The sequence below is a fragment of the Vipera berus genome (assembly GCF_964194415.1).
Source record: "Vipera berus genome assembly, chromosome: W".
In the NCBI taxonomy this organism is placed as follows: Eukaryota; Metazoa; Chordata; class Lepidosauria; order Squamata; family Viperidae; genus Vipera; species Vipera berus.
In genome coordinates this window covers 64,851,567-64,862,724 of record NC_138210.1, presented here as the reverse complement: position 1 = coordinate 64,862,724, position 11,158 = coordinate 64,851,567, and the positions used below count along the sequence as shown (strand labels likewise).

The following is an 11,158-nucleotide window of genomic DNA, read 5'->3' as shown; positions in this document are numbered from 1 at the left end:
GTCCAATCTCCTGTTCAAGCAGGAGACCTTATATCATTTCAGACAAACGGCTACCCAGTCTCTTTTTAAAAGCCTCCAGGGATGGTTCTGCAAACTTTATTACCTGCTGAGTATTCCATAAACCATGCAGGCTGGGGAATTCTGGGACTTGAAGTCCACCCATTTTAAAGTTACTGAGGTTGAGAAATGCTGGTTTAGGCTAACACAACTACTTATAATGACTGTGTCTGAACTTGCCAGACTGTTGACCATCTTCTGAGTGGGTTTCAATGTGGGAAAAGGGACTTTTGTTCCAGGTCTGTGCATCCAACTGGCCATAGATAGACCCAGAATGTTGTTCTATGTGACCATTATCCTTATCCAGCAGGACTCGTCTGTTGTTCTTATGGACTCCTTCTTTCTGCCTTGGTGGGACAAAGATTTTGGAATAGTTAATGGGTCCCAAGTCAAGCAAAACTGAGAACCACTACCATACAGTCTGCTCTTATGGAACAATTTGGGAGAAATTTCAAGGAAAGATTAATGAAATTCAATGAAGAGAAGGTTGAGGAGTGACATGATAGCAGTGTTCCAGTATCTCAGGGGCTGCCACAAAGAAGAGGGAGTCAGGCTGTTCTCCAAAGCATCTGAAAGCAGGACAAGAAGCAAATGACGGAAACTAGTCAAGGAGAGAAGCAACCTAGAACTAAGGAGAAACTTCCTGACAGATAGAACAATTAACCAGTGGAACAACCTGCCTCCAGAAGTGGTGAATGCTCCAACACTGGAAGTTTTTAAGAAGAGACTGGACAGCCATTTGCCTGAAATGGTATAGGGTTCCCTGCCTGAGCAGGGGGTTGGACTAGATGACCCCCAAGGTCTCTTCCAACTTATTATTATTATTATTAGATGCTAAGAGATTTGAGAAAAATCTTTGGTAGGGACTTTCTCGCTTCCTTCCCAGTTCTCCCCCAAACCTTGATGTCCATTTCATTGCGCCGACTGTAAAATACTCAGAGGTGGAGGCCAGGACATTTTGTTTTCCAGGAATTATTCCATTAAATTGGAATAAGCCAAATAGATGAATGTAAATTGACTTCTCAATGATGAAAAAATCAATGGTTTTTATCAACTTCCTGCAAGATCAGGGAAGGGAGAGGAATGGAGGTGTTAACAATGAAGCAAATAGCACAAGACTTTCATATGTATAGAGATGAAAGGACTCACACTTTCCCACAAGTGAAGAATGGATGGCGCAGTTCACAGAGTTGGCAGAGACGACAGCACTGATTATTTTGAGTAAAGAAAAGACTTTATCTAGCTGTGCTTCTACTTGGAAACCACTTTTGGACTGTTTGCTTGAAGGTGAAAGAAATGAGACTTGTAATTCTGAGATTGAGTGATTGGAATTGTTGACAATTATAGAAGTGTGCAGTAGTTCATTTCAGAGCAAAAAATTATTTTCTTCTTATATCTGTACCAAAGAAGGTTGGAAATTATTCTTTTCTATATTTTCCTTCCCTTTTTTTCTCCTGCATTCTCAGTTTAGCTTTGTACCTGACACCCCCTTTTCTTTTCTTTTTTAAATGTTATCTTCTTTTGAAACTTAATGTTTTTTTGGGGGGGGAAAGGAACTGTTTAGTAAATCCTTATCTTGGACACATCCTGAATTTACATGAGACTATTATGATGCTTTGTTGTTGTTGTTAGTTGCAAAGTCGTGTCCAACCCATCGTGACCCTATGGACAATGTTCCTCCAGGCCTTCCTGTCCTCTACCATCTTCTGGAGTCCATTTAAACTCATGCCTACTGCTTCAGTGACTCCATCCAGCCACCTCATTCTCTGTCGTCCCCTTCTTCTCTTGCCCTCAATCTTTCCCAGCATGAGGCTCTTCTCCAGTGAGTCCTTCCTTCTCATTAGGTGGCCAAAGTATTTGAGTTTTAGCTTCAGGATCTGGCCTTCTAAAGAGCAGTCAGGATTGATCTCCTCTAGGACTGACCGGTTTGATCGCCTTGCAGTCCAAGGGACTCGCAGGAGTCTTCTCCGGCACCATAGTTCAAAGGCTTAATTATGATGCTTAATGATTATTTATTCTGAATCTCTTATACCTGGAGCCCAGTGTATTAAGACAGATAAGGAGAGAAGGAATTCTCAAGGCAATTGTCTCTTCCATTGTTAAGAGATACTTTTCACCTTCAGGTATTCACGGCTGAAAACAAAACATCCCTCCCTCTCATTTTATCTTCCAAAGAACCCTCTGAGATGAATGGGGCTGAAAGATTGGCTGAGATCGCATATTTGCTAAGTCAAGGTTTGGTAATAATTACATTTTCGGGGAGTGTTAAATCATATTCTCTCAGTTGGCACAACCTTCTAGCTAAGACTCACCCAACCATATTACAATTTAGCATGATTTGCAAAGTCAATTGTAAATCAGGTTTGCAGATCAATTCTGGGAGTTGAATCCCACCCCAATAAAAATGTCTATGGAGATTCTCAGTCATCCAGGTCGTAGTTATCTCGAATATCATTTTTTTCCTTTCTTTTTTTCCCCCAAAAGGCAACTGGACTTCTTTGTTTTTAAAAGTTGCCTTTTGGGGAAAAAAGGCACCTTTGAGACACCCCCCCCTAAAAGTTGCTGGAGTTAAGAAACAGCCTAAATTTTCAGGAACTTGTCCGCTCAACTTTAAAAGACCAACACAAGTGCTAGCAGAAAAAAAACACCATAGTTTTACTATGAAGGAGGTAAACAAGTTTTTCCACCAATCTTCTTCCTTTAAAGGTGAGTATGAAGGTGAATATATGTGTCCCAGGATAATGTTGCAGAATCTAATCTGAGTCAGTCACTGGGACTAGAGGTTTAATCTTCCGAGTTTTCAGACTTGTGCAAGAGCCCCATCCTCAGGGAACATCTGTCTAGTGGATTGTGTGCTTTGCACTATTCTCTGTGTGGTATTTATATGGTGCCTGTTGTGTGTGGCTTTTGAGTTTCAATGCGTGAGCCTGCTTTCTGCAATGAGGGAAAAATAAATCTTCTCTTCCTCCACATTATCTACATCACCCATGATTTTAGGCTCCCTTGCCCTGGCTCCGCTTTCAAAGCTAAAAACACCTCTTTCTGAGAAAATCTTCTATATGTTTATTTCTATAAGTGTTGGGTTATTACATTTAACAATTGGAGCGAATTTGAAAAAGGCATGGTTTCAAGGATTTACTGTCCCACCTTAGCTGCTTCTATATCCAGCCATGGTTTGTGTACAATGAGTTGAGAAACACTTTTGTAAGATCAGGGCAAACATGTCTGCACATGTTGATGTGGAATCTTCACTTTAGTTTCCTGAATTCACTTCAAAGTCTCTGTTACATCGTGCACCCTGTTTTGTTTTATTTATTTTTTTAAAAGAATGCCTTCGTTAGGATCACTCTCTCTCTCTTTTTAACAATATTTCAGCTCATTCAGGTCTTCTTCCACATTCTTAGTTGCCTTATGGATCCAAAGCTGGATTGTCCTACTTGGATCCAAAGCTGGAATATAAATCAATTAAGCAAGACCCTAGCCTCATTCTTCTTCTCCTCTGCTGCATGCCTTAACAGATGGTTCAAGTCTTAACCTGAAGCACAATACAAAAAAAAAGATGTTGAGACTCAGGAAAGAGTGCAGAGAAGAGCAACAGAGATGATTGGGGCATGAAAGCTAAAACATATGAAGAACGATTGCAGGAATTGGGTATGTCTAGTTTAGTGAAAAGAAAAACTAGGGGCAGCATGATAACAGTCTTCCAATATTTGAGGGCCTGCCACACAAAAAAAGAGGGGCTTAACCAGTGGTGGGATTCAGCTGATTCGCACCACTTCGGCAGAACTGGTAGCTAATTTCTTGTTGCCCAGGCCCAGAATGGACTTCCAGAAGTGGCATCCACACAGAGAACCGGGTTGTTCACATATTTGAATCCCACCACTGGGGTTAACCTATTTTCCAAAGCACCAGAAGGAAAGACAAAAAGCAGTGGCTGGAAAGTAATTAAGGAGAGAAGCAACCTAGAACCAAGGAGAAATTTCCTGACAGTGAGAACAATTAATCAGTGGAACGGCTTGCCTTCAGAAATTGTGAGTGCTCCATCACTGGACAGCCACTTGTCTGAAATGCAAGGGTCTCCTGCTTGAGTAGTGGGTTGGACTAGAAGACCTCCAAGGCCCCTTCCAACTCTGTCATTCCCTTAAGCTGCCTGCAAGGCTCAGTCTGAAGCCTGCATTCTTGCATCCTGCTGCTTTTTTGCCCTGCTGCCCATCCCTTGCCCACAGGCCAGCCAGCCACCCATCCAGACAGATCCCTGAGGCTCCAGACTTTCTTCTGCCTTCCATTGTCTTTCTAAGTTTCCATTGCCTTGTGCAAATGGGCTAGTGGAAAGAACGCTGCAGGGGCAGGAGGAGATAAGGCGAGCAAACAGGGCCCTTAACTTCTGTATATGTGTGTAAGAAAGGGGGAGGATGTTCTTTCAATTTCACCCCCCCCAACCTTCCCACCCACCTACCCCTCCCCTTTCCTTCGTGCATTTGGAAAGTTTGTCTATTTGGAGAAGGGGGTGGCAGTACAGATGATGGATAGGAGGGATCAAGGCAGCCAGGAGCTGTTCGGTCCAGTTTAGAAGAGCTGGCCCTACAGTTTATCAGGAGCCTTTATAAGTCAAGAGAGATAGCAGGTCAACCTGTGGCAGGTGAGAGATAAGATATCAAGGGCTGGCGTGGAGACACCGAAGGAGCAGGTACAGAAAGACTGGAGGAGATGAAGCCAGGGATCTGAACGTCCAACTCATCTTCTGGTCTCTGGGACTTCTTTCTGCTCATTCCTGGTTCCTGGGTCTCTGCAGTTGGTCTGTTCTTCACCTCCTCCCTGCTATCTCATGCTTTCTGCCTTTTTTCCTGCTCATTTAAACAATCCAATACAGCACTGAACCTAGGCTGAGTGCTTCTTTCCATTTTAACTTTGAGGAGTGAAGGCCAAATTTCTCACCAGGAGAAAAATCAAATGTAAACCTTTTAGGCGTCTATTTTCAGGGCAGTGCTTAGAAAACCTCAACTACAGAGTGCGAGAAAACAGATTTTTTTTACTGAATATCTTTCCCTTCCTCCCTCTCTCCCTCTCTCTCTCTCTCTTTTCATATATATATAATTCATTTGGTCTTTTGGCCATCCCTAAGGAAAATAAATCCTGTATCTTGTTGCAGTGTAGCCTTTTGGAAGAAAAAAAATACTGCTGGATGACAGCAAGGTTGGTATAAATATCCTAATAATAAAAAATATATGTAAATATATTTAATTATTAGGAAAATGTATTGCCCCTGTAAATGGGACTTTTGATTCTTAAATAAGAGAACAATTGCAGTAGTCTTACAGACCAAAACCATCTTTGTGTCTCTTCAAGGAATCGTAAATTTGTTGCAGCGTGAACATTGTGGCCTTGGAGCTAGTTATATCACAATAATCAGTTTCATCCTTCAAGCGCCACAAAGATCTTAATTGTTCTTTAGTTAACCTGAATGGATTAATTTCACCTTTTTCTGATGAGGTATATTCCCCATGGACTATTACTGTAACATAACAGGAACAGACTTAAATCTTTTGAACACTGGAGTTTTCTTTCAGGTTTTTTTTCCCCTAGAAGAAAATCCATTGAATTCAATGGGATTTACCTACCTATCTAGGGGAACTGCTGTGGTTCCTATCTGAAAGGTAAATAAATTAGTCCAACTTAGATAGTGCACCTTTTCATTTCTTTCTCATAGAAAAGTTCACAAGATGGAAATTAGATAGCATAATGTGCTATATTGAAAAATACTTTATTTATTTTATTTATTTTATTTATTTTAATTCCATTTATATCCCGCCCTTCTCCGAAGACTCAGGGCGGCTTACAAGCTTAGCAGTAGCCTTCATTCTATGTATATGCCTGCTTAGATGAAGACCATTGTGTACTGATTTAATGTGTAATTGGTTTTATTTCTAACTGTTTCACATGACCATTTTTACTGCTATTGCTTTTTATAAAGTACACACTGCTGTTATCTACTGCCGTTTCATCATGGTTTATAAAGTTTTAATATCGATACTAATTTTATTTTTACCAGGACATTTTAGCGATACAATGTTAGTATTTTTCATTTTTTGCTATTTTTTTCCATAGGCCCTTATGTTTTATATTAACATTATATCACATTATTTTCAACTGCACTATATTGCACAATGGTTTTAATTATTTATACTCGTGATGTTGCTTTATAGTTTCTGGCAGTAATTTTATAATTTGGCTCATTTTCCACTGCACATTGGCTAGGCAGTTTGTATTGAGATGGTGGCAAATTGCCATCCTGTAATAGTATTTTATGTATGCAGTTCAATGACCTAGATAAAGCTTGATTGATTATGGATGATCATCCATTGGCACTTTGCCTTTATTTAATGGATTAGAAAAATATGTATTTCATGGCTGTAGGGAAACAAGAGATTCAGACTTTAGAAGCGATAGTTGTGATGTCTCAGTTTTCAGTTTTAAAAATAAGGAGAAAAAGAGAAGGCTTTGTGATGAATATAGTTCAAGTAAACCTGGAAAAAAAAACCATCTTGAAAACTTACTCATGTTGGTATCACTTAAGGACATGCAGGAATGATTTTGAACTGGGCGTTCAAAATAGAATAGAACTCTTCAGCTTTTGATCTGAAAACACACATTTCTACTTTTCAGGAACAGATATATAGAAAGAATGTGAGCCATATATAACTTTTCCTTTCTCAGGACCAACAGAACCTTGTAAATATTCTTGTAAATATTCCGTAGGTTTGTTCTTATTTTATACATCTCTTTATCCAAGATCCCAAATTCCAAATCACCAAGTGTAAAAAATGGTTTTTATATATTTTAATCTGTCTTATGTTATGGAGTAAATACTTGTTAAGGCTTTTCAGTATTTTAAATCACATTGTTAATTTGCCAGAGAAGTTCAGCTATTGGGTAGGTGACTTATAATAAGAAGCATCGGCATAGTTACTGGCAGGTGTCTTTTACCTTGCGCACAAACACATTATGTGTGCGCAAGGACATCTGTGAAGATAAATTTTCTATCTTGTTCAGGGCTCTCCTGTGTGGTTTAAAATTTGGTGATGAAGGCTTATCATGTTAATACATTTCTGGGCCCAGGAACTGTTCAGCCAGGTCTAAACTTAATAGTTCAGTAAGCAGTGCTTTTTTTGTAAAAGAAAAAGGTGCTGGAACTCACACGTCATACAACCCGCCTTGCCTACCCTACAAGGTTCCATCCAAAAAAAGGTGCTGGAACTCCGTTCTGAGCGTTCTATGAGAAAAAAAGCCCTGTCAGTAAGAGAGACAGTGCAGTGTAATGGTTATTTTATTTATTTTATTTATTTTTATTACATTTATATCCCACCCTTCTCCGAAGACTCAGGGCGGCTTACAAGCTTAGCAGTAGCCTTCATTCTATGTATATGCCTGCTTATTGGGGCTTTCACACACACCCCAAGCAGCATTATTACAAAGTCAGCTTAATTGCCCCCAACAATCTGGGTCCTCATTTTACCTACCTCGGAAGGATGGAAGGCTGAGTCAACCTTGAGCCTGGTGGGATGCGAACCTGCACTAATTGCAGGCAGCTGGTGTTACTTAAGGAGGCATTAGCCCACTGCTCCACCAAGGTTAAAGTGCTGGCTTGAATGACAGAGACCAGGATAGATCAAATCGTGAATGTCTGCCTACTCCTGGCTTGTGTAGGTGGGATAAAAATCAAAGGAGGCAGCCTTGCAGAAAAGATTGAAGTAAATAAATATCTGTTATTTCTCTTCCTGGCAGGTGGGAACAATTCTAAGAAAGCCATGGAAGAAAATTCCTCATCCTATAAGACTGTCCTTTCTTTTGGACGTTTCAAAGTCCGGAAATTACAAAATGGTCCCACCTCAGAGCAAGGCAAGCACACTCCTAAACCTTCCGCAGATCTTCCATCTTCCACACGAGCAGAAGGAAACGGATCCCTTTCAGCGCCCCCCGATCACGAGACTTCGATTGACGCCTGTCCTCGCTATGAGTTTTATGCACTCTCCGCACTCCCGGGACGTCGGAAGATCCGGCCCTCGCTGGACATGCTGAGGAATGCAGAACCGGTAAGAAGGTCCTGCTCCATGATGATCAGAGAGAAGGAAGTTGGCCTTATTTTCCATGACAACATGAGCTAGGGAGGCTTCTTACATATTATTATTATTATTTATTATTTTATTACATTTATATACCGCCCTTTCCCGGAGGACTCAGGGCGGTTTACAGGGTAATTAAAAACCAAAAATACAAAAGTTAAAAAACCAAGTTTAAAAAAGATTAAATTTATCCCTGTATAAATAAAACCCCAATTAAAATAAATTAATCCTCAGCCTGGGCCAGAGAGCTTGAAGAGCCAGGTCTTCAGGCCCCGGCAGAATGAACGGAGGTCGGGGGCAGTCCTCAGCTCCACTGGCAGCTGGTTCCAAAGGGCAGGCGCCCCCACTGAGAAGGCCCTATCCCTGGGTGTTACCCGCCGGCAATCTCTTACCGGTGGCACCCTGAGAAGACCCTCCCTGTGGGAGCGCACTGGACGAAGGGAACTTGATGCCGGCAGCAGGTGTTCCCTCAGATATCCCGGACCCAAGCCATTTAGGGCTTTATAGGTCATCACCAGCACCTTGAATTTCACCCGGAGGGCAACCGGACGCCAATGCAGCTCGCGGAGTAGAGGTGTTACATGGGAGTATCGGGAGACCCCCATCACAACTCGCGCGGCCACATTCTGCACCAGTTGAAGCCTCCGAGTGGTCCTCAAGGGCAGCACCATGTAGAGAGCGTTGCAGTAGTCCAAACGGGAGGTCACACATATCACGCCTAAATGTGATTTCTTGAATAATGGCTTACTAAGCTGCAGTTTGACTGGGCTCGCATGAAATGCTAAGTTACAAACTGGTTTAAAATTAGCCAAATTATTGAGTAGATTGCCAAATTAAGAAGAGACTGGACAGCCACTTGTCTGGAATGGTCTCCTGCTTGAGCAGGGGGTTGGACTAGAAGATCTCCAAGGTCCCTTCCAACTCTTGTTATTCTTTTATTATTTCAGACAGGTTTATCCGTTGATTTAAATCATAATGTGGTTGGTTGGTTTCTATTTATCAAGCTGCCTGAATCCTAACTTTGTGGTTTATAAATCATGTTGTAGAGGTTAATTTGTTGCGAGACTCCCAGTAGTTTCATTTCCTTTAGTAAATCATGATCAGAATAACCATGACTTTGTGCAAAGTGTAAAGCAAATCATTGTGGCTTTCAAATTATCCATTTTGGCCTCTGATCATGAGTGAACCAGATTATTTTTATACAGTGCACTAAGTTCTGGAATGCAGAAGAAAAATTTGTTAGCTCCTCTCTATGTGCCAAACCATATTCTATGGCTTTACAAGCCATGTAGGCTAGATTGATTTTTAAAAATCTAAATCACAACTCGACTCAACACTGTACAGTATAGACGCCCAATTATTTTCTGCACAATTAAAAGAAAGTAGGACTTCACACAGTATGTTGAATCTCCATGGGTTACAAAAAGAACATCGGTCTTTTCCCACAAAGTCCTATGTTGGGGAAATAATGGAGCTCAAATCCAGCATATTTGGAGAGTACTGGAGAGAACTGCCGTAAAATGTGAAAAATTGTAGAACTATAGGAGATTCACTTTGGATCTAATTTCAGCTGCTTTTCTTCTTTCTCTTCTTTCTTTGTTTTAATAGGGAAAAGGGCAGACGTATCCTGGGAGCCCAGACTGTGGCGACCCCACTATAGAATCTGTGTCTAAAGATGGGGAGGAAAAGGACGTGGAAGACCCCAAACCAGAATCAGAACCTGTTCGATTTGGCTGGGTGATGGGTGTAATGGTAAAGTTCACAAGACAATGCATGAATTAATTTGACCCGGGATGGGTGGGAAGTAAGAGATCCCAAGAGACCGGAGATAGGAACGATAATTTGGAAGAAACAACGTCTGGGGCTGCAACTGGTTGATTGGGATCCTTAATTTAGTGATTTCTTAACAACTTAAAGTAAAAGTACATGCCACGAGAGACAGTTTGGTCTAATGGTTAAGACATTATCCTAGAAACTAGAAGACTGAGTTTTAGTCCTGCCTTAGGAATCAATTCCTCTCAATTCCTGGCAAATAGATAGAGGAGAAATGGAGGTAGTGACAGATTTTATTTTCCTGGGCTCCAAGATCACCACAGACAGGGACTGCAGCCAAGAAATTAAAAGACGCTTGCTCCTGGGGAGGAAAGCCATGGCAAATCTAGACAGCACAATACAAAGCAGAGATAATCATCCTGCCAACAAAAGTGCGTATAGTCAAGGCTATGGTCTTCCCAGCTGCAATGTATGGCTGTAAAAGTTGGACCATAAGAAAGGCTGAGCGCCAAAAAATTGAATCTTTTGAACTACGGTGCTGGAGAAGACTCCTGCGAGTCCCTTGGACTGCAAGGCGATCAAACCAGTCAGTCTTAGAGGAGATCAACCCTGACTGCTCTTTAGAAGGCCAGATCCTGAAGCTGAAACTCAAATACTTTGGCCACCTAATGAGAAGGAAGGACTCACTGGAGAAGAGCCTAATGCTGGGAAAGATTGAGGGCAAGAGAAGAAGGGGGCGACAGAGAATGAGGTGGCTGGATGGAGTCACTGAAGCAGTAGGCATGAGTTTAAATGGACTCCAGAAGATGGTAGAGGACAGGAAGGCCTGGAGGAACGTTGTCCATGGGGTCGCGATGGGTCGGACATGACTTCGCAACTAACAACAATAACAACTAGGAATGAAAGCCAGCTAGATGACTTTGAGCCAATCGCCAAGAGACTGTAAGTTCTAGTCCCACCTAAGGCATGTACGGTGGCTGAGTGACTCTCAGCCAATCACCAGGAGCTTCTTGAGTTCTAGTCCCGCCTTAGCTGGCAGGGTGACTTCACTCTCTCTTAGTCCAACCCACCTGATGGGTTTGTTGTTATGGGGAAAATAAGAGGAAAGTGAATGCAGGATATTTGCCATCTTGAGTGAGTTATAAAACTAATAAAGGCGGGATAAAAATACAAATAATAATAAAATAATGAGACTTTGCGAATACTTC

General features: G+C 41.5%; 1 protein-coding gene across 1 annotated transcript in view; it reads left to right on the top strand.

Moving 5' to 3' along the window:
• Window positions 1–7,862: 7,862 nt before the first annotated feature.
• LOC308676122 (solute carrier family 12 member 3-like) overlaps window positions 7,863–11,158 on the top strand; it is a gene marked incomplete at its 5' end in the record, with an annotated part of 43,144 nt that continues 39,848 nt past the window's right edge. Inside the window, 2 exons of the mRNA XM_081341858.1 lie at window positions 7,863–8,147; window positions 9,786–9,929. Coding sequence (XP_081197984.1) covers window positions 7,863–8,147; window positions 9,786–9,929 — 429 coding nt within the window. The remainder of the gene's footprint in view (window positions 8,148–9,785; window positions 9,930–11,158) is intronic.